This window comes from Aspergillus tubingensis, assembly GCF_013340325.1.
Source record: "Aspergillus tubingensis WU-2223L DNA, scaffold_9, whole genome shotgun sequence".
NCBI classification, from domain to species: domain Eukaryota; kingdom Fungi; phylum Ascomycota; class Eurotiomycetes; order Eurotiales; family Aspergillaceae; genus Aspergillus; species Aspergillus tubingensis.
Window position 1 is genome coordinate 2,919,582 of NW_023336283.1, and position 20,165 is coordinate 2,939,746.

Genomic DNA, 20,165 nt, shown 5'->3' on the forward strand with positions numbered 1-20,165 from the left:
CTCTCCCACAAGAGATGCGACGCTGATCACAACAGTTCCTATGTCTAATCTTCCAGAGATACAGAACGGCCACGTCAGGAACCTTGTCACCAGCAACACATCACGCCAACATTGAACCATATGTACTTTTGGTAGAAAACAGTCAAGTAGTAGTATCACTCTAATGAAGAAAAGATTTGTCTGCCCTAGGCAGGAGCACGTCAGTTGACCCGTGGCAGGCTTGCTCCGCCAGAAACAACTAGCGGCCCGTTTTTGGTGGCGGGGAGCGTGTTGCCCGAGTAAGGATGCGTCGAGCTGGGCCCACTGCGCGGTTTCAAGTCAAAGTCAGAAGGCACCTCGGACGGTGGTGGCTTGGGTGGCAGATGTGACGGTGTCCCCCACTTCGCAATAGAATCTCTGCCTCCCGAAGGCCCACCGCGGGTCGGGCCATGTGCAACTGAACCAGGCATGTCTTGAGCCTTGCTGCTCAAATCTTGGAATCCGGACCACTGGGGCTGCATGCCCGGCTGCATACCGGGATATGGGTTCATACCATGCTGATTGCCCTTGCTGGGGTGCCGTGCTAACGTCGCACCACCAGGGACAAATGAGCGGGTTTGTGGGTTGAAAGGCGACCTATTGAAGCTTCCGGGCAAAGGGTGAGCACCGCCGTGGCCCTGCATCCCCGGGCTCATGGGCTGTCCGGGATATTGAGCATAAGGATAAGATGTCGGTGTGGGAGGCTGCGTTTGATAGCCGGCCCATCCAGATGGGGGAGGATTGCGATGTGATGGTTGTGGATAGGCGCCGGGATAAGGTGGCGTGGACCAACCAGGATTGGGTTGATATTGGACGGAGTTTGGCATAGGATAACTGCTTAACGCAGGGGACGACTTAGTGGATGCCATCGCGGGCGACTGGTTGATGGTCGCATATCCAGAGTATGGGGACTGCTGGGGCACAGGGCCGTTCTGCCATGGGCCACTGGGGGTCATCTGAGGCGACACAGGCATCGAATAATGTGGCATAGCATTCATGTTCATGGGCCCGGAATACATTGGACCAGTCTGGCCACTCTGACCGTAGCCCATACTAGGCGGCGACACACCGGGTCCCACCATGCAAGGTTGGGCTGGGAAAGACGGATCGTTGACAGCCATGCCGTAGGGCATTGGTCCGTTGGCATAAGGCATTCCCGGGTAATACGCGTTGAACTGAGATCGAACCTCGAAACTGTCATCATGAGGAGTTTTCTGGCGCTGTGCCTTTTTGCGTCCACTTGTTGAGCTCGAGCGTGACATATTGGTACCGGAAGAATCGCCATTGGCGTTCTCGGTACTCTTGGATTCGGTAAAATCACGGAAAATTCGCTCCCTAGCTTCTTGGTATTTGGCCTCCCTTTCCTCGCGAGTCAAGGTCAACCTGTCCTTGGCTGGGGTAGATCCCCGCTCCCCGTCGTTTCCGCTGTCCCCGGCTTCGGATCCGTTCTTAGATGCAGCGGACGAGCTTGCCGCGATGCTACCCTCGGTGGAAGGCCGCTCACTATCGGTACGACGCATGATCTTCATTGCAGGCATGGCGGGAGGCGGAGTACTGTTAGTCGCAGCGTGGAGAACTGAGAGAGGCGTAGGGCTACAAAAATTAGCACATGTCAACCATACAAGATGTGAGGATCGCAGCGCAGACGTACAGCCGACAGAAAGGCGTCCGATGAAGCCGGACGGATGTGACATTATTGTCAACAAAGTGCGTCAGATGGTAGTAATCGCCCAGCTTGTGTGCAAGGAGCCGCCCAAAAGCGTTCGAAGGCGGGAGTTCCAAAGAGTGCTCCCTAGGAAATCATCAGAATACTGAACTCAGAACCACAAAGGCAACATGGTGGCCGACTTACTTGGAATTCTGTATAAAGTATCGGACCTTTTCTTCCAGTTGAAGAATCAAGAGGCGGTCTTTGGGGGACTTCATAGCCTCAAGGAGTTTCTCGTCGGGCTCTGACGGGAACCCATGTATAGGCCGTCCTGCTTGAAAAGCATCGGCATTCGGGTAATTGTTGGCGACAGTGTCTGGCAGTATGGCACCATTTGTGCGCTGCATACCATCAACGAAGATAGGTCCCGTGGGCTGAAGAATTCCCCTTGGTCTCTGTAAGAATCCGCGGGCACCTGATTCTGACCCTGTCAGTGAATTCGGGGCACCGGAGGCGTGCCCAGATAGGGACTCCTCCTCATCAATGGCCTGAACGCTCGCACTGTCATCCGGACGCAAAGAATCTTTTTCGTCCATTGCGAATGTCGTTACAGAAGCCATGCTCTTAGAATCGAAGCTCGTGGGCTTGGTTGAGGAGTTTGAAAGATGAGTACGATCATCCTCGAACGAGTTCTCCCGTTTCAGAGAAGCGTTGTCTGCAACCTCATTGGAGAATACAGGACCGTCGTGGTACTTTTTGTCATCGATGTGGACACCATGTACGGCCTGCGATAGACTGTCGACGTTTCGATCAACAGCGACAGCCTCGTTTCGGACGGATATCGGGTCTCCCTGGCTGGAGGAGACATTTTCCGAGCCATGTTGTTCGGAACATGATGAAGGGCCATCGACGGACTGTAAGCCGTTCAACTCGTCAGATGATACGGGAACTTCCGGATTTGATGGCGGAGGCATGGCCGCAATCTGCTTGAGCGGGTCAGCGAGAACCCGCCGTTGGCCGACTAGCAACGCAGCACCTACCTTTGCAAAGGAAAGACGATGCTCGTCTCTTGTGGAACTGTTGGATGCCATTATTCCGTGACTCTCTGAGCCAAACGTCCAGGAATCTTGTAGCGTTTCCTTCCGCTAAGACAATAAACGATCGGATACGGACGGATTGAATAAGGGGAAAACCCGACGAGAGACTGCACTCTACCCGCTCAGGTGTTGACGAAAAAAAAAGCCGAAATGAATATCGATCAAAAGCCACTCAAAGATCCCACTTCACACAAGCCCAAAAAGAAAGACGGCACATATCTGGAAAACGTAGGTCGCCATAAGGAAAGCTGCTTCGACGTCAGGTCCGGTCGGAATGTCACAAAGCCGTGCTCTGTGAGAAGCGGGGTGGAGAGAGGACTGGCTGATCAGGAGCCGGAATATGGGATGCAGGCAAGCATGCAGAGAAAGAGAGGAAGGAAGAAAAAAGGCTGCTCTTACACGATGGTCAGAAAGATTGGCTCATGGCTTTCGATATGTAACGCTTGTCTTTTGGGGGGCAGAGGGGGAAATGAGGTTTCCTTCCACTAACAATGAGACGATCGGGACACGAACCAAGCCAGCCGGAAAAAGTAGGGAGTGGGAGTCGAGACGGAAGCGCCCTTGGACTTCCACTAACACCGGAGGGCAAGTTTGGGGGGAAAGTGGATGTGGATGGGGGGTGGGTAAAAGGGCAGGCCAACGATGCTGGACCGGCTTTTTGATCTTTTGGGCTGAGAAGGAACGAGCAACGCTTCAAGTCAATCGGGCGGGTTTCGCTTGGCTCCTCCTTCGTGGGCCGCCGCCCGCGCTTAGCCGCGCGCCTAACCTGGTCGGCCCGGCCCACATTCTGCCTGCGACAGCCGCGGGGAGGAAAGAGCTTGGGTTTGGGATATCCAGGCTGATTTCCTGGCGTGCGGGGATCTTTTTCTCTTTGGTGTTCTTGTGTTTCAGACAGGCAGCCGATCCATAGCTTCTTTTACGTATCCGCTACTGGCTTGATACGTGCCCCGGATGAATCGCTATCGAAATGCTCCCGGCCTCAGAGGCCCTACCAAGGCTACTCCTAGCACCTTGTGTCAAAAATGCCTGAAACGAGATACGTAAAGACCATCTACACTATACTTTCATATTCGCTGACGGTCCCAGCACGGCACTACAGCTATGAATGTAAAGTGACCGCCCAAGAGCGGCCGTACACGTCTCGTCCATCACGCACGCAGCAGTTATTGAACCCCAAACTGCGGCCGCAACTCTCAGCTGATGTCCCTAGTGACTCATCACGCACGTAGGTCTATCCTTTTTATCGAGCTCATGAGCGAGCTGTCACGAGCAGGAGCTAAATTGCGTACAGGAAAGGACTAGCGACTGAGATCCTTGCTAAGCGCGAGGAAGAACGAGGTCGCAAAAGAGAGCACGATGAGGCAGATCCTCTTGACAGTCGCACTCAGACCTCTAAACGAGCTCGGTCAGCATCATCACATTCGGTCAGCTCGGTATCAACGATATCGACTAGTCGATCACACTCAAGATCGCCCACTCGCCATGCGGACTATGGTGCACGAAAGGGCCATGGTCGAACAAGGTCCATCTCTTCCCATGTTTCTGGACAAAGGAAGAGACGCTACAGCGATGCGTCTTCTCATGATTCCGCGGTCTCTTACTCGTCCGGGGACAGAGACTCTCGTTCTCGATCGCGTGAGTGGCAGGGTGACAGGAACACCCGGCGGAGGCGTCGAGAATCCAGCCCTGAAGAGCGAGGCCGGCCTCGACACCTGTCACGGGATCGTGAACGACGAGACAGGTCCCGAAGTCAGAGCGTGGATCACAGCCGGATTGCCAGGACGAGACGGTCTGCGACCCCAGAGAAGCGACCAGAGCGTGGCTATCCTGCTTCAAGAGATTATAGGGATGGTCCGAGTCATTCGCAGAAAGACGGACGGGGCCAAGGACGCGCGCCGCCTCCGCCCCGTGAGAGGAGTCTCAGTCCTTACAGCAAGCGTCTTGCGTTGACGCAGTCCATGAATCTGGGCAACTAGGTGTCTTTGGCTTGAGGTTTTGAATAGAAAAAGTACTGGACAACGGATGTGCGGGAGTTTGGCGTTTTTCCTCTTTCGAGGCTCATACCACGGGCTGGTTCTCCAAGGATTATAAACGGGGGACTGTACTATAGTAAGACCATACAGAAGGCTAATGCATTGAAAGTAATTTTTCCAAGTAAACCGTATGCAGAGATCCTCAACGCCTTGCGACACTTGTCCCAAATCCTCCAACTGTGGGCGCCTGTAAAAGCAAGATGCAAAGAGATGAGACCGAATCGCAACTGCTACCATACATCTTCCCATGGGGTATCAAAATCATGCCTCGTCATCCTCCAGATCATTGCCTGCCTCCTCCTCTTCCCTCTCACGGACATGAATGCCCTGGACCAACATATCACCTTCAATGCCGACTTCCTCGCCCTGTTCACCTCCATTGGCACCTGCTCCTTTCGCCTGAGCTGCGCGCTGTGCCTCTTCTATCCGTTGGCGGACCAATTTCGCGATCGCGTTCTGAGTTCTAACATTGAGGACGTTCATCTTCTCATCCAGGTCCCGCTTCAGATCCCAATTCGGCTTCTTGGGCTGTAGCTTGAAGAGGTCAATGGGCTGGTCACCTTCCTCATCCTCCTTGGCTTTTTCTGCGGTAGCCCTTGCGATTTCTGCAGCCTGCGCTTCCACGGTAATCTGACCATCTGATGGGGCGGTGTCGAAGCCCAGCTTTGGGCCGCGCATTTCTGCGTCGTAGTTCCTCCCGGAGAGGTATTGCTTTGTTACATCTGGAGCAGCATCTTCCAATTCTTCATCGGCGGCACCAGCTTCGGTCAATGGCTCTGGCTCTGGTTGTTTCCGCTTCAGCGCAGCAAGCTTTGCAAGGCGTGCTTTGCGCTCATTTGCCGCCGCATCGAGAGAAGCATGATTCGACGACATCACGGCGGGGGGAGGAGGGTCGGATATAAAAATCGAGCGGGGGGAAGGATTTCACGATACGGTGTAAGTACGGGGTGAGAAACGAGTAGCGATCTTTTTATTCTGCCCGCAGAAAGCTCCGAGTCTTTTCGAAAGGGTCTCGCGTCACCCGAGAACTGAGACGATGTGATGATGAAGTCTAGAATGATCTTTCGGTAGATACTTGCTTGTGCTTTGGTTATCGGGCGGTGCTGCGCCACATCTGTACCGCACCAGCCACATAGGCGCCGGAGCAAAATCCGGCGGCGGAGGGAAAGATTATTGGCTACAACAATCGTGCTTCCCTTCGTTCCCCGGCCCCGAACCCGCGCGGTGATTGTTCTCGCAACTTTCAATCGAGATATGAGCTGAACAAGCTGTGAGTCTGAATGTTACCTTGTCCGCACTATCTCCCGCGTTCCCGCGTCTGCGCTGGATTGCCGGTCTACAACCCGCAGCATAGGCTCCGCCTCGGGCGACGGAGAGAAGGACCCCAGGATGCAAGATCCTTTGTCGACAATGCGCCGCGATCGAATACGTCCAGTCAGCCAGTTAATTTTTCAAATGGTGTGAGGCATTTCAGTGTCTACAGCACTGTTATTCCGGAAATGAAGACCCAACGCCTCTTCCATACAACTACCTTCGGCCGATCTGCAGGGAATAGTGTACTTCATAACCAGCCCTCGATTACCAAAAGGGAGTTCTCACTTCTGTCACCCGGAGCTGCTTCTCGCAATGCAACTTTACTATCGCTCATCAACAAAAACACTACCCTATCCGTCGTGCAGAAACGCAGTTTGCGTACCCCGCCTACCCTCGCGAGCTTCAGCGATGTGAAGCCGCTCTTGACATTACGCTTTGGAAAAGAAACCAAAGCCTTGGATTTGGCTATCAGGTCCGGATCATATACGTGCAGTGGCGATGATATTCGAAAATGGAGGTTTGCGCAGAGAGAGTTATTCCAAGCGAAGTACGATGGCAGAGAAGTGCAGGAAGAGTTGGTGCCTTACCCTCTGGATTCGAAAGATAAGGAGCTGCTGGAGACAATTCAAATGGACAGCCTAGGAGCGTTCCGTGAGGCCTGGAATGGCCTTACTCCGCTGGAAATGGAGATCCACTGGGGACGATTGTCGCTGTGGCTGTTGCGGAACTCTCCTGAGCTGGCCTTGGAATTCCTCTTAGTCACTTGTCAGGCTTCTGTCAAACCGGTCTTTGCTATGATTGCGGACTGTCTAATCTATTTGGACACTATTCATTCTCGTGAGATGCAGCGGTGGGCCAAGAATTCCCACAACTATCAGTCTGTCATACGTGCCTGCTTGGATCCCATGCAGTGGCCTGTCTCCTATGTGCCGCAGAAGGGTGTGCGCTTCTTCATAAAGAAGGCTGACCGTAGCGCCGTCTATGAGGCTTGGGATCTTGTGGAGACCAGGAAGCATAGATTGAAGGGCGAGACCTACCTTGGTTTCATGGGCCGCTTCACGGAATTCAAAGACGTTGACAACGCACTCCTGGCACTGCGCAGGGCTGGGCGGCAGTTTTGGAGATTACATCAGAGCCCCATGGAGATAGCGGTTTCACGCCATTGCAGCAAGCTCTTAGTCCTCGACTCGGTTGTGGATGGTCCGGATGGACGCAATTTCCGCATTCTTCCCGAACTCCTCAGTATGGGGGTGCAGCCCGACCGAGACATGATGAACGTGGTACTTTCCAACGCCTTCAAGACAGGGGATCCTCAATTAGGGCTTGACGTACTACGCCACATGAAGGCTCAAGGCTTCCAGCTTGATTCGTACACTTATCTGACTCTACTTAGCGATGCTGTCGCTCGTCAAGACAGAGAGCGAATGACACACTTGATGGAGGAACTTGAAAGCCAGCCAGAGCTCAAGAAGAACCCCTATATTGCGAGCAAGCTTTTCCACTCCCACTTCGTTTTCAACGTGAAGCACCTCGATGGTGCTACAGACCGCCGGGAGATTTTCTACTCTCTGTTGCGCATGTATTGTGAGCTGCATGACATAACGCCCTTGAAGGAGCTCTCGATTGTCCCTCGTCAATACGATCTTCCAACGACTGGCGAGAAGACGCCACCGTCAGTCATTGCCTTGTATCTCGTTATTGCGACTTGGCTTCGGTGTCAAGCCCACGTGGGCAGTGTCGAACGTGTCTATACCAGGTTCCGGGAATTGGTGTTGCAAGGCCACAAAGATATAGCCCCTCTAGCTGCGACCGACCATACCTACAATGAGTTCATGCTTGCGTATCGCAACAATGCACACGGGCTACGACCCGCTGTGCGCGTTGTTGAAGATATGCTACAGTCTGCTACTGAGGTCGACGCCAAGACTGGCAGCTCTGAATCAACTTTCACGCAGACGCAGCCAACGGTCTTGACCTGGACGCTGCTGTTAAGTGCTTTCATCTACAATAACCAGCCACTCGCGGCTGAGAAGGTGAGAGAGATGATGGCCAAGCATGGAGTCGTATACAGTATGACGACCTGGAATGTCATCATCAGCGGGTTTGCCAGTCAGCAGAATGCATCTGCCATCGCGCAGTCTATCAAGGACCTCGAGGATCAGGGCCTGTCTATCGATGCTTACACGATGAAGGGCCTACGCTACCTCCGGGATCCGGAGCAGCTCTGGATTGCTGTGGAACAGCTGGACCTGAAATCTGCCTCACACTTGAGGAGGGATGCTTTCAATCCGAACCCCGAATCTCCCCAGCTGGACGAAGCGGAAACTGAGCAGCTGCTCGATCGAGGCCTGCAACGTCTAAAGGCCAACGCATGAGATACCCTTTCTTCTGTTTCCCGTCTGTTTCTGTTTATTCTCTTGCATCTCTAGCGCGGACCTGGGATTACGGTGGTTTCGGACAAAATCCTTTTTGAACATAGACATCCTGATAGTGTAGAATTTATGTACGATATACAGATCAATAATCATGAGAGACCCCTGCAAGAAAAGAAGATGCGAAAAGAGAAGCTTCAGTAACGCCACCACCTGGTAGAATGACCATCTAATCTGAGACCGCAAGGAGTTGGGGCGAGTCGATCAGCCACCGAAGAAGATCGAGACCTGGCAAGAACATGGGCATTAGCATTGCAATTTAAGCTAGTGGTTGGTTCCCGCAAGGTGCTTGGGTATACTTACAGCCATCACGACGCAGCATATACTGACATACGGGCTCAACCGTTCCCCAATTCGAGCACACTTCCAGAAGATCCCGAAGAAGCTAAGAAAGAAAATATCAAATCAGAACCATGTCACTTCATAGACTCGACATGATGTCCACTACACAGCAGCAGTCAGCAGCACTTACCCGCTCTGATTGCGGTCCATGATCCCAGGCATCATCGAGTGCGCATATGTGCTCGTGCAGATGATAAGCAAGAACACGAGCAGAAGTGATTGAAAGTTGAACAAGGCAGACTGCATCATGCACTAGAAGTTAACGATCCATCACCAGTAGAAGTGGCAGCAAGTAGGAAGATTGCGGAGTATATTCACTGACCATCTTGAGGGTAATATTCCCGTAGTCGAAAGCCTCACTGCCTCTTAATTACTTTCTTCACCTTCTTCTTTGCTCCAATCCCTCCCAGGTCGTCTGTATCTCAAAAGGTACCTTTATCGTTCGTGTGTAAACCAACAGACGAGAAGTAACAACTGTTGAGCCAGAACGACTTCCGTCCCGCGCGCAACCAAACCAAGTGATTCTGCCACCATGTCTTCCGTCACGAGTCCCCACCGCCTTTCCGCGCGGAAGTCCGGCCATCGTTCCGCCGCAGCTCCTGCTTCAATTCGCAACACATCTTCTGCTGCCCGTCCAGCCTCGCAGCCTCTCCGCCGTTCTCTGCCATCGCAGCAGACTTCTAGGGCTTCACCAGCCCCTCCCCGTCAGCCCAGCACTGGCCATGTGTCGAGTCAGCTCGCTTCTGCTTGGCCGTTCAATCCCCAGGAAACAGAACTAATCCGCGCCGGATACCGTCCCGCCTTTAAACCGCAACCCGTCGCCGAAGCGGACGAACAGCCCTCGAACAATAGCAACAAGAACAGCAATAACAAGGGATCCAAGAAGAAGAATAATAATAATATGGCGGAACCACGAGCCCGTGCCGCTAGGCACAAGGGTCAGATGAACTTTGCATCTGAACGTACGTCCGCCGTCGTTGGCTACAATCACTTTATAGATATATAGTCGTCGTTGCTAACATTAATACACATACCAGTCCGTCTCCTCCTTCTTGCCTATGGTGACCCCCGTCCGCACCCATCTTACCCTCCCGAGCCACTCCCCGAAACCATCCGTGTACTGGACGAGATTGTCACCGACTTCGTTCTCGAAATGTGTCACGGTGCGGCACAGTACGCCAGCTATTCCCGCCGACAGAAGATCAAGGTCGATGACTTCCGATTTGCGTTGCGCCGGGATCCGAACAAGCTTGGTCGTGTGCAGGAACTTCTTCGCATGGAGCGTGAGCTGAAAGAGGCTCGTAAGGCGTTCGATCAGAATGATGATCAGGTCGGTAACTTGAAGGATGCGGGCAAGAAGGGCCTTGAAGAACTTGGTGAAAGCGTTGATGGGAAGAAGAGTAAGGGCAAGGGGAAGAGGAATGCCAGGCGCGATTCTGATGCAACAGAGGATACGGCGCCGAAGAAGCGAAAGGTCGTAGGATGAGCTGAAATGATCTCGTCCGATACCTTTCCTTACTGCTCTGGCTACTGCTTCGATTTTTGCTTTTCTGGCGTTCGGGTCTACAGGGGTAGGGCTGTTCCACCTGCATTTCTAAACATATATGATATCCACTACTATCTGGTCGGCATTGGGGGGCGTTACTTATGTATCAAGATTGAAAAGCCTATTTAGCTTAAACTAACTAGCTCCTTAGATAGATGAAAACCTATCGGGGGACCCATCACTACTGTAAAAGGTAAAGCTGCATCGATAAGAAATGATCTACCCTAGATAATACTCTATTGCAACGTCTATCAATAGAATACTAGACAGACATGAAAGTCAACATGCCACAAATATACTGCATATGTACCTCAAACCCACCAAAACTACCCTACCCTACCCTACATCACATACAAGAAAAATGGACAAGAACGAAATGCAAGCTTCTGTTGCAAGGCTGATTGCATGTACGTAAGTAAAAGCATCTCTTTCTGCTCTCTTTTCCCATTTATTTCTTCCATTTCAAGCCAGACAGACGGACTCCCATACGCCGTTCGTTGCTCTTTTCTTTCATTCTTTCATTCTTATTTCTTTTTCCTCCTTTTCAATTTTTGGGGTTCATTGGGTTCGGTTTTCGTAAGGTCCTATCCGTCCCTTATGATGCTCAATTTTTCGGGGGTGATCATTGATGAGGTGCGTGTTGGTAGGGATCCTTGTAGGTAGGCTTCCAACCAGACAACATGACCTCAGTTCCCCTGGGTTGGCACAAGGAACCGGATATGGACTGGAAACATATCATATATCCAGGAAATGTAACGATATCAAGGGGACATGCTTTTTGTTGCGTGGCGAGAGAAATAGACTGAAAAGAAAAAGAAAAGAATTTTGCACAAATGAAATAAATGTTAAAAAGAGAAATGGAAAGGTATCGTTATAATAACCCTATGATATCCTCTTACGCGCGAGCCTCCTCTCCACTCCGTTCTTGAGTCCGCTGTTGCCCGCCCCGGCCTCCTTTGCCGCCCCGTTGGCCGCCGCGCTTGTCGCCCGACTCGCCGCTGCCGGACTCGCCTCCAAGAGTCAGCTGGGCGGTTGCTAGCCGGTTGGACAGCTCCATCTGTGTACGGATGGTGTTGGCCAGGTAGGACACGACCAGGACGTCCTGGATGTGGTTGTTGCTGTTGATTTTTTGTTAGTTTGATACTTGGTTTCAAAGAGATAGCTGAGGGTTGGGGGAGAAGGGGCAACATACAAGTCACGCTCAATGTCAGCAGGCTCAACCTTAGGTGCCAGAGCCAAGGTGTTGAGCAGGTACTGGCCCAGGGCCGTCGAAGCAGGAGCCTCCTCGTCAATGACAGACTCAACGTAGCGGGAAACCCGGTCGATCATGCCCAGAACATCCTCAATCGCACGCTCCAGAGCCTCGATATCAGTGAAGATGTTGGCACGACGCTCCTCAGCATCACGGGCCGCAGCAATAGCCTCCAGACCACTCTTCTCGGCCTCACCGTAGCGGATCTCGTAAGGGACGGGGATGAAGGCGGCGCTGTCGGCGGCTCTCTCCGCGGTCACACCAACGGGGGCGGAGATGTAGGCGCGGGTCTCGATATCCTTTCCAGCCTCGGTGGAGACGGTCAAGTGGACGGCAGGGTGAGGCCATGTGCCATCACCCTGGCCGCTGTAGAAGTTCTGGATCAAAGCGGAAAAGGTGTTCAGCTCGGACGAGGTGGCGTACCAACCCACGAGCACTTCCTTGGGGTTGGCCTTCAGGTGCAACGCAAGCATCTGCTTCTGGTATTCCATGTCCACCTCAACCTGGTCTGTCGTCTCCGTGTGTCCAACAGCGAAGGTGCTGCGGATTTCCACCTCGGTTCCATCCTCGGATCTGGTTCCCAGCAGAGTACCGATGACACGCTCCTGGTCAGCGTTGCGACGGAGGGAGTGGTCCAGGATTGAGAAGAGTGCCTAGTCCAGAGAGTTAGCACTATGACCCTGGTCGAAAAGTCTGTAAGACCCAGCCATATAACACGTACCTGGGGCTGGATGACAACGTTCAGAGGGGCGGTTGTCGGTGCAGTCCCCACTGCCACGGGGCCCAGAGGGCGAGCGAGGTGAAGGAAGGAATCAGCTTCAGCCATGATGAAAAATAGGTCGAGCGGTCTCTCGGGTTGATCTCGTCCTGGCCGTGGGGGGGAAAGAGTGGCACTCTGGGGTTCGGGATACTAATTAAATCTTCCGCCTCTGATGCCGCGACGGAGGTTCTGCTGCGAGGCTCAAATTGTGTGTGCGCAAAGGGAATTTCGCGCTAAGATAAGATAAGCAACTCCCCCCCAACGCCGCGAAAAAATAATCCGCCCAACTGCAATCGACCCCGAATTGTTGCTATTCTAGTGGCCATAGCCAATTTAATTTTGTCTTTACTTTATTATCAATGGCTCCTCCAAGAGGCAGAGCTCCTAGAGGCCGCGGCAAACGCTCGAGAGGGCCCGTCGGGCGCCGCGATGCCTTCCAGGCTTCTCGGGTTGCCGACATAGAGTGAGCATCACTTCCGCGCTGGTCTCTACAGTAAAGCTGACCAACTGTGCAGGTCTGATGATTCTTCGTCCGGTGAAGACGGTCCTGTTGATGAGCATATGGAGGGGGGTATGGCCGAAGAGGAAGCCATGGATGTCGGTTCGTCCAGCGATGAAGAGGATGAGGAGAAGTCCGGTCGTCCTTACAACGAGCTGCTACAACTGTTGAACACATCTACCGACTCCAAGGGCCCGGCTCGCAAGAGGAGAAAGGTCGACCATAAGACTACAGAGACCGTCGAGGTTGTTCGCGAGGACCCTGTTGCGGAGGAGGACGAAGAAGCTCTCGGGGAGGACGATCTAGAGCAACAAGAGCCTTCGGATGAAGAGGACAATGCGAATCAAGAAGATGCTGGTGCACAGGATAGTGATGAAGAAGACGGTATGGTCTTATGCTGTTTATTGATTTTGCCATCGCACTAATGTTCAACAGACAACGATCCTTTCGACACGCACTTTACGAACCCGACGGAAGACGAGCTGGCCAAGAAGATCAAGGCTATTGGGGAGAACAAGTGGAAGAGTGCAAAGAAGGAACTGCCAGAAGGCTTGAGGCTTGTGCGCACTATTCCAGATACTGGCGACGATGCGTCCTGGCTACCTCCAATGAAGCAAATCTCAAGCGTGAAGGTGAGCGTGGCAGCCCCAGTCTACTGAAACGGCCGCTGATATAGATCCGGTACAGCTTAAGAGAAAGCTTAAAGAGCCAGCCTCCGATAAATTCCCCCAAATCGGTGGACAGGCCCAGCACATTGCTCCGTACATCTTCGGCTACCAGGACGTTTTGTATGGAGCCCGGACGCCATCCAACTCGGCCCAGATGCGCGATCTTCTGGCCCTCCACGCCACCAACCACGTGCTCAAGACCCGCGATCGAGTGCTCAAGAACAATACACGTTTGGCCAAAGAGCAAGACGCCGACATTGATGTCCGAGACCAGGGCTTCACTCGGCCGAAGGTACTTTATCTCTTGCCTACCAAGCAGGCTTGTGTGCGGGCCGTCGAGTCCATCACGCGCTTCTTCCAACCCGAGCAACAAGAAAACAAGAAACGTCTCCTCGACACCTTTTCGGCGGCTGACGACCCGTCATGGGAGAGCAAGCCGGACGACTTCCGCGAGCTCTTCGGTGGCAATGACGACGACATGTTCCGTCTGGGTCTCAAATTCACCCGCAAGACTGTCAAGTATTTTGCGCAATTCTACACCTCCGATATGATCCTGGCCAGTCCACTGGGTCTACGCACCATCATGGACCAGGCAGAGTAAGTCGACTAGCTCAACCCTCGAGTCTAGAACGTTCTATCTAACCCTCTCACAGTGTAAAGAAACGCGATCACGACTTCCTCTCGTCTATCGAAGTAGTAATCGTCGACCACGCGGATGCATTGCTCATGCAAAACTGGGATCACATCGACTACATCATGAAGCACCTCAACCTGCAGCCCCGAGAGGCACACGGGTGTGATTTCAGTCGTGTACGGACATGGTACCTGGACAACAACGCGCGGTATGTGCGGCAGATGATCATGCTCACTTCATTCGTCACTCCGGAGATGAACTCGGTGTTCTCGACGCACATGCACAACACCTCGGGCAGGGTCAAGGCCACGCCGATCCACGCGGGCGCGATTACCGAGCTCCCCCTCCCGGTGTCGGTCAGGCAGACATTTACCCGCTTCGACTGTCTCTCGCCGGCGAAAGACCCCGATGCGCGGTTCAAGCACTTCACCACGACCATCCTCTCGTCGCTGGTGCGCGACATTGCCTCCGGTCGCGGCAAGGCCAGCGCCGGCGGAACCCTGATCTTCATCCCGTCGTACCTGGACTTTGTGCGCGTGCGTAATCACTTCGCCACGTCGCAGCAGACCACCAACGTCTCCTTTGGAGCCATCTCCGAATACACCGAGCAGCGGGAGGCGGCGCGGGCTCGCTCGTATTTCATGAATGGGCGCCAGTCGGTGCTGCTGTACACGGAACGTCTGCACCACTTCCGTCGGTACCAGCTCCGCGGGGTCAAGCGGATCATCATGTACGGCGTGCCTGAGAACCCGGCGTTCTATAGCGAGATTGTCGGGTTCCTGGGATTGGATCCAGCGGCGTTGGTCGAGGCGGCCGAGGGAGGTGTGCGGGCGTTGTTCTCCAAGTGGGATGCGCTGAAGCTAGAGCGGATTGTGGGCACGCAGCGTGTGGGCAATATGATGCGCGAGAAGGGAGGGGATACTTTTACGTTTATGTAGATCATATATACTAGGATCTGTATAATTTATTTGTATACTGTTGAGACAAACCAACAACTACTTAACACAAAGTCGGGGCACGGACCTTGAGGAATTGATAAAGTTTGATCCCTGCTGCTCACATGCAGATGCACATCTCATTGAATTTCCATGTTGGCGTCATATCCGCCCATGTGTTCTACTCCATGATGTGATATCGCAGCACATCCGTGGACCTTGTGTTAGTGTCACTTCAACAAATATATATCTACCTAGGCAGCTACTTAGATATTTAGTAGATCCGATAAGCGCACCACAACCAAGGAAGCATTCCCATGCACAGCCAGCAAACCCCAAGGATACCTGCATAGCATTTCAATCAGATTGTTATGCTTCCTGAACAATACAATACATTCTCATATCCTCTTTCCAACAGCACACTCAATCAATCGATATAACAACATAAGAACAGTAAGATTCGGACAAAACTCCCCTCCAAACCGAAGGGTGTCACAAGGGCCCGATTAGTCATGCAACAAAAACCAGGCCGATCGCGGCTCTAAAAGCAGTTTGGTGTCACGGGCTTATTTTGACTGGGATTTATTATTTTCTTCTTTTGATTAATAAATCAAAAAGTGATATCGTCGCATTCCAGTGCTCTTCCAGCCGGTCTGTTGACTTGCAAGTTTTTCTTCCTCTCTCCAAAGGGGCGCAGGGATACACTACTTTTACTTATTTTTCTTATTTCATCCATGAGTACATGAACGATTAAACGATAATTCAAACCATTTTGTTTTTCATGAATTTATGATTTACGAAGAAATAAGGAAATCAAAAACACGAAACTCACCAAAGCAAAATAAAATCACTTAACCTGGAACCACTGGAATAAAAATGTCTCTGAATCCATCTGACGCAAGGGGCGTCAACTCGACCGCGGGTGAAGAAACTCAGCAACAGTATGTAACTTTACTACCGGCTCAGAACAATCAAGTCGATGAGCAGCAGCAGCAGCACGTTGTCTATTCAGAGCAGACGCCACTGCTTCATTCGGGACATGGACATGTTTCTGCCTCTGCTTCTTCAACAATGCAACACTGCTCAACTCAGCCATGGTGGAAGACGGCGCAGCAGGTATCCTGCGATGTCTGGCTGCAGGGTAAGGGCATGATCTTGGTCATGTTCGCGCAGTTCTTTGGCGCGTCGATGAATGTCATGACGCAGGTTTTGGAAATCAAGGGTCGTGATGGGAAGGGGTTTCATCCGTTTCAGGTGCGTTTCTATATCACCTACCTATCTGCTGGATAGCTAGCTACCTAGTAGATTGATGATCTACTGTGTGTACTGGTGTAGGGGACGCCCACTCGTGGGGGCTCCCTCTAGTTGAAGACGCTAGATATCCCTGCTCAGGAACCCGGCTGATCCCCCGTACTACAGATCCTGTTCGCCCGCATGTCTATCACTGTTCTCGCTAGTTACCTCTACATGTGGTACGCGCGAGTACCGCATCCGTTTGGAACGCGCGAAACCTTTACTCTGCTGATGCTGCGCGCTGGAGGTGGATTCTTCGGCGTCTACGGGCTCTACTACTCCGTTCAGTATTTACCGCTCTCCGAGGCGACCGTGGTGACTTTCCTAGCGCCGATCCTGAGCTGCTATGCTTGCTCGCTCTTGATCCCCAACGAGACCTTCACGCGCAAGCAGCAACTTGCCGGACTGGTCTCGCTGGCGGGTGTCGTTCTCATCGCTCGGCCGTTCCCGTTCATGCGCTCGGGCGCCGACTCCGAAGAACCGGAGCAAGGCGATAAGCCCGGTGCCACCGATAGCTACCACCACGTGCTGGCCATCGTGGTGGCTTCGTTCGGAGTGCTGGGAGCCTCGTGTGCGTACACCACGATCCGAATGATCGGACAGCGCTGTCACCCGCTCGTCTCAGTGACTTACTTTTCCTCATTCACGACGGTCGTAGCTACACTGGCGATGCTGGTCATGCCCTCGGTTCCGCTGGAGCTGCCGGGAACGCTGTGGGAATGGACGCTGCTTCTTGGGCTGGGTGTTAGCGGATTCTTGCTGCAGTTCCTGCTCACGGCAGGTCTGGCGTATGTGCCGCCAGTGCGGAAGACCAAGCCCAAGACTTCGGTGGAGTGGGATCGGGACTATGGCACGCGCGACGAGGAGGAGGAGGAGGAGGCATCAACGAAGCCAACATCGTCCGGATCGCGGGCTACTTTCATGCTGTACACACAGATGCTCTTTGCCGTGTTCTACGACCGGGCGATCTGGGGTAGTACGTTGTCGGCGGTGAGCTGGGCGGGATCGGCGCTGATCCTGGTGAGCGCGATGTATGTGGCCATGGCGCGAGAGGGCGCAAAGGGAACCGCATCCGAGGAGAAGGAGGGAGGAGATCAAGAGGGCACAGACGAGAACCGGGCTGGAGTGGCTGCAGAAGCGCGTCTGGAGGAGGGCGGGGAAAGACAACAGAGCGGGGGTCGCGCATGAGGCGTTTTGCAAATCGCGCGACGATCTGAGGGATTTGCCTGAAGTTTTTTGGAGGGAGGGGGAAGTAAAAAGGAAGCAGGTCGGCGTCACAGTGCATAGCTCGACAGCGGAGGGAAGAGGTTGAGCGATGCCACATGTCGATAGGGGGAGAAAGGGCTCATATTGCATAGCATACTGGCGCAGAGCATAGCAGTATATACAAAGGACATATAAAGTCACTAGTTATGGGGTAGTGATTGATTTTGATAAATTGATTGATAGCAGTGAAAGTGAGGCGGTCGAATGCAGTGATACTCCCATACTAAGTATACGCTAGTAAATGATGCCAGTCCGCAAGTGGCAAAGTGTCTAGAGAGCTCCACTCCAATGGGCATCCCCAATTGCTTTTGAGGGCTGTGATTGGTCGTAATGTGGAAAAGTGGCTGAAGCTCTTTCTGGATTGGGATTGTGATAGGCTCGCTTCAATACTCTTACCAGACTAATACTGATACTGACGGAGATAGTGGAGGGAGGGCAATCCGGGGATATCACTTCTTCTTATACTACTCTTTACTTTGTTCATGTAGCATCTCTACGTGGCATTTTCAATTGGAACAACCCAGAATACAACTATCCTCATTCTGCACTTCAACATCAATACTACCAAGTACCACCACCACTACTACGACAACCGGAGCACTCTGATCCTACCGGCGAGCTTGACTGCAGCATCCCTGCATGTGAACCAGTTGATTGGCCGCCACCACGTCATAAGGTTGCACTTGAGACCGTGCTGTTCCGATTCTCGAATATTAACTAATTTATTACTTTATACTCTTCTTATATGTTGCTATTATCACTTCGTACTTCTTTCTATCTCAGTGTGTATCTGCATTTTCCACTACTAAACTAGCTTATATATAAGCTAGTCCTGTCATTCTTTCTCTATACTCCTTCATATTCATACACCTTTTAGACTTTCATTCTACTACACTTTATCCATACATCTAAACCACTAGACTAGACAAAGATATATACTCATTAAAATATACAAAATGCGCCACTTCGACACCTGGATCCTCCGCGACCCCTACTCCATCTTCCACTACTATCCCACAGGCAAACGATGGCCAGAAACCATTCGCGAATTGATTCAATCTCGTCAAATATGCAGTCCTCCATCTACATCCACATCCAGCGACAACATCATACCATCCGCAGCAGCAGACAGCACCTCCCAACCAACAAGCAGCTTCTTCCAACGTCTGCCCCCAGAAATCCGCCTCATGATCTACGCCTACGTCTTCAACGACTCCCCCAACACCAGTCCCAGCCCCAATGACACCACTACTACAAACACAACCATCCACCTCGTCCAAATCCGCAACAAAATCCACCACGTCCGATGCACACATCCCTCCCCACTCGACAAACACCGACAATGCTGTCCCCAAACCATGGCCAGATGGCGCACCTCTCCCACCACAATCCCCAAACCCATCATCACCACCACCACCACAAACCCTCCCAAAGGGACATCTCCAGCAAAAGCCCACGATACAAACAGCACCCTCTACCCACACACGCACCCTTCCCTCCCCACCACCCTCTCCCACAACACCACCTCCCCCCTCCTAACCTGCCGAGCAATGTACCTCGAATCCGCCCCGCTCCTCTACTCCCTCACAACCATCGACACAGACGACCTCTACACCTTCCTCTCATTCATCAACACCATCTCCCCCCATCTCCGGAAGTACATCAAGTCCCTCACAGTGCAATACACACCGATCTGGCAGCCCATGGCGGGCCAGGAATATCCGTTTTCAGTGTATACACATACGCACAATGATATGCTCTGGGGTGGGTTCTGGGATGCCGTGGCGAGGAAGTGTCCCGGGTTGGAGAGGGTCAGGTTAGGGCTGGATTTGGGGACCGTGTTTGCGGTTAATAACCATGTAGGAGGAGGTGGGGGGATGTCGGTGACCGGGGGGAATATGGTCAGTTTTGGGACTGAGGAGGAGTGGGTGAGGCCGTTGTTACAAGTACGGGGATTGAAGGGGTTTGAGTTGGGGGTTATGGTTAGGTGTGATCGGTTGGCGAGACGGGTGTTGGAGAATGGGTTGGTGAGAGACGTGCAGGTGCTTAGGGAGAGGTTGGTGGAGGTGATGTGTCGGGAGAGGGTTGATGGAGTTATGAGTGATGAATGGGAGGAGGGTGTGGTGGGTGCAAGGAGGGGAAGGTTGGCTATTATGGCTGCTTGAGGGGAAGAAAGTGATGTTTAAAGCGGTTTGTTGCATGATAGATACCCTGTTTTGTTGTTTGTGTGCACGGTAGAAGTCGTTGGTTAGACTGATTACTATATATACTGCATCCCCATACTGCTACTACAACTTTCCCATATCCATGAATGAATTAGCCCTTCTATCAATCAATCTAGCTGTACATTACCATCCATCCATCCATCCATCCATCCATCCATCCATCTCATGCCCTGAATAAGAATTGAAAAGATATGCAATTTACC

General features: G+C 52.5%; 10 protein-coding genes across 10 annotated transcripts; 6 read left to right on the forward strand and 4 right to left on the reverse strand.

Moving 5' to 3' along the window:
* Positions 1-200: 200 nt before the first annotated feature.
* Positions 201-2,757, reverse strand: AtWU_09041 (putative R3H domain protein; the record flags this gene model as incomplete). The annotated part of the gene is made up of 4 exons (XM_035504149.1): positions 201-1,611; positions 1,670-1,810; positions 1,871-2,649; positions 2,707-2,757. 4 exons carry the CDS (start codon positions 2,755-2,757, stop codon positions 201-203), a joined length of 2,382 nt encoding a protein of 793 aa, XP_035360042.1.
* Positions 2,758-3,785: 1,028 nt separating this feature from the next.
* Positions 3,786-4,739, forward strand: AtWU_09042 (zinc finger CCHC-type containing 10; the record flags this gene model as incomplete). The annotated part of the gene is made up of 2 exons (XM_035504150.1): positions 3,786-3,988; positions 4,055-4,739. 2 exons carry the CDS (start codon positions 3,786-3,788, stop codon positions 4,737-4,739), a joined length of 888 nt encoding a protein of 295 aa, XP_035360043.1.
* A 318-nt stretch (positions 4,740-5,057) lies between these two features.
* Positions 5,058-5,669, reverse strand: AtWU_09043 (CCDC12/cwf18 family protein; the record flags this gene model as incomplete). Its single annotated transcript, XM_035504151.1, has 1 exon — positions 5,058-5,669. The coding sequence occupies one exon, from the start codon at positions 5,667-5,669 to the stop codon at positions 5,058-5,060; it is 612 nt and encodes a 203-aa protein (XP_035360044.1).
* Positions 5,670-6,295: 626 nt separating this feature from the next.
* On the forward strand, positions 6,296-8,485 carry AtWU_09044 (pentatricopeptide repeat protein; the record flags this gene model as incomplete). The annotated part of the gene is made up of 1 exon (XM_035504152.1): positions 6,296-8,485. One exon carries the CDS (start codon positions 6,296-6,298, stop codon positions 8,483-8,485), a length of 2,190 nt encoding a protein of 729 aa, XP_035360045.1.
* Positions 8,486-8,746: 261 nt separating this feature from the next.
* AtWU_09045 (protein kish) lies at positions 8,747-9,209 on the reverse strand (the record flags this gene model as incomplete). The annotated part of the gene is made up of 4 exons (XM_035504153.1): positions 8,747-8,770; positions 8,846-8,927; positions 9,015-9,124; positions 9,207-9,209. 4 exons carry the CDS (start codon positions 9,207-9,209, stop codon positions 8,747-8,749), a joined length of 219 nt encoding a protein of 72 aa, XP_035360046.1.
* Positions 9,210-9,416: 207 nt separating this feature from the next.
* AtWU_09046 (putative transcription initiation factor TFIID subunit 13) lies at positions 9,417-10,370 on the forward strand (the record flags this gene model as incomplete). Its single annotated transcript, XM_035504154.1, has 2 exons — positions 9,417-9,846; positions 9,922-10,370. The coding sequence occupies 2 exons, from the start codon at positions 9,417-9,419 to the stop codon at positions 10,368-10,370; spliced, it is 879 nt and encodes a 292-aa protein (XP_035360047.1).
* Positions 10,371-11,325: 955 nt separating this feature from the next.
* Positions 11,326-12,508, reverse strand: AtWU_09047 (eukaryotic translation initiation factor 3 subunit F; the record flags this gene model as incomplete). Its single annotated transcript, XM_035504155.1, has 3 exons — positions 11,326-11,548; positions 11,623-12,335; positions 12,404-12,508. The coding sequence occupies 3 exons, from the start codon at positions 12,506-12,508 to the stop codon at positions 11,326-11,328; spliced, it is 1,041 nt and encodes a 346-aa protein (XP_035360048.1).
* A 293-nt stretch (positions 12,509-12,801) lies between these two features.
* On the forward strand, positions 12,802-15,181 carry AtWU_09048 (DUF1253-domain-containing protein; the record flags this gene model as incomplete). Its single annotated transcript, XM_035504156.1, has 5 exons — positions 12,802-12,905; positions 12,958-13,325; positions 13,377-13,573; positions 13,629-14,206; positions 14,263-15,181. 5 exons carry the CDS (start codon positions 12,802-12,804, stop codon positions 15,179-15,181), a joined length of 2,166 nt encoding a protein of 721 aa, XP_035360049.1.
* An 873-nt stretch (positions 15,182-16,054) lies between these two features.
* AtWU_09049 (DMT family transporter) lies at positions 16,055-17,659 on the forward strand (the record flags this gene model as incomplete). The annotated part of the gene is made up of 2 exons (XM_035504157.1): positions 16,055-16,432; positions 16,598-17,659. The coding sequence occupies 2 exons, from the start codon at positions 16,055-16,057 to the stop codon at positions 17,657-17,659; spliced, it is 1,440 nt and encodes a 479-aa protein (XP_035360050.1).
* Positions 17,660-18,693: 1,034 nt separating this feature from the next.
* AtWU_09050 (uncharacterized protein) lies at positions 18,694-19,902 on the forward strand (the record flags this gene model as incomplete). The annotated part of the gene is made up of 1 exon (XM_035504158.1): positions 18,694-19,902. One exon carries the CDS (start codon positions 18,694-18,696, stop codon positions 19,900-19,902), a length of 1,209 nt encoding a protein of 402 aa, XP_035360051.1.
* Positions 19,903-20,165: the final 263 nt, after the last annotated feature.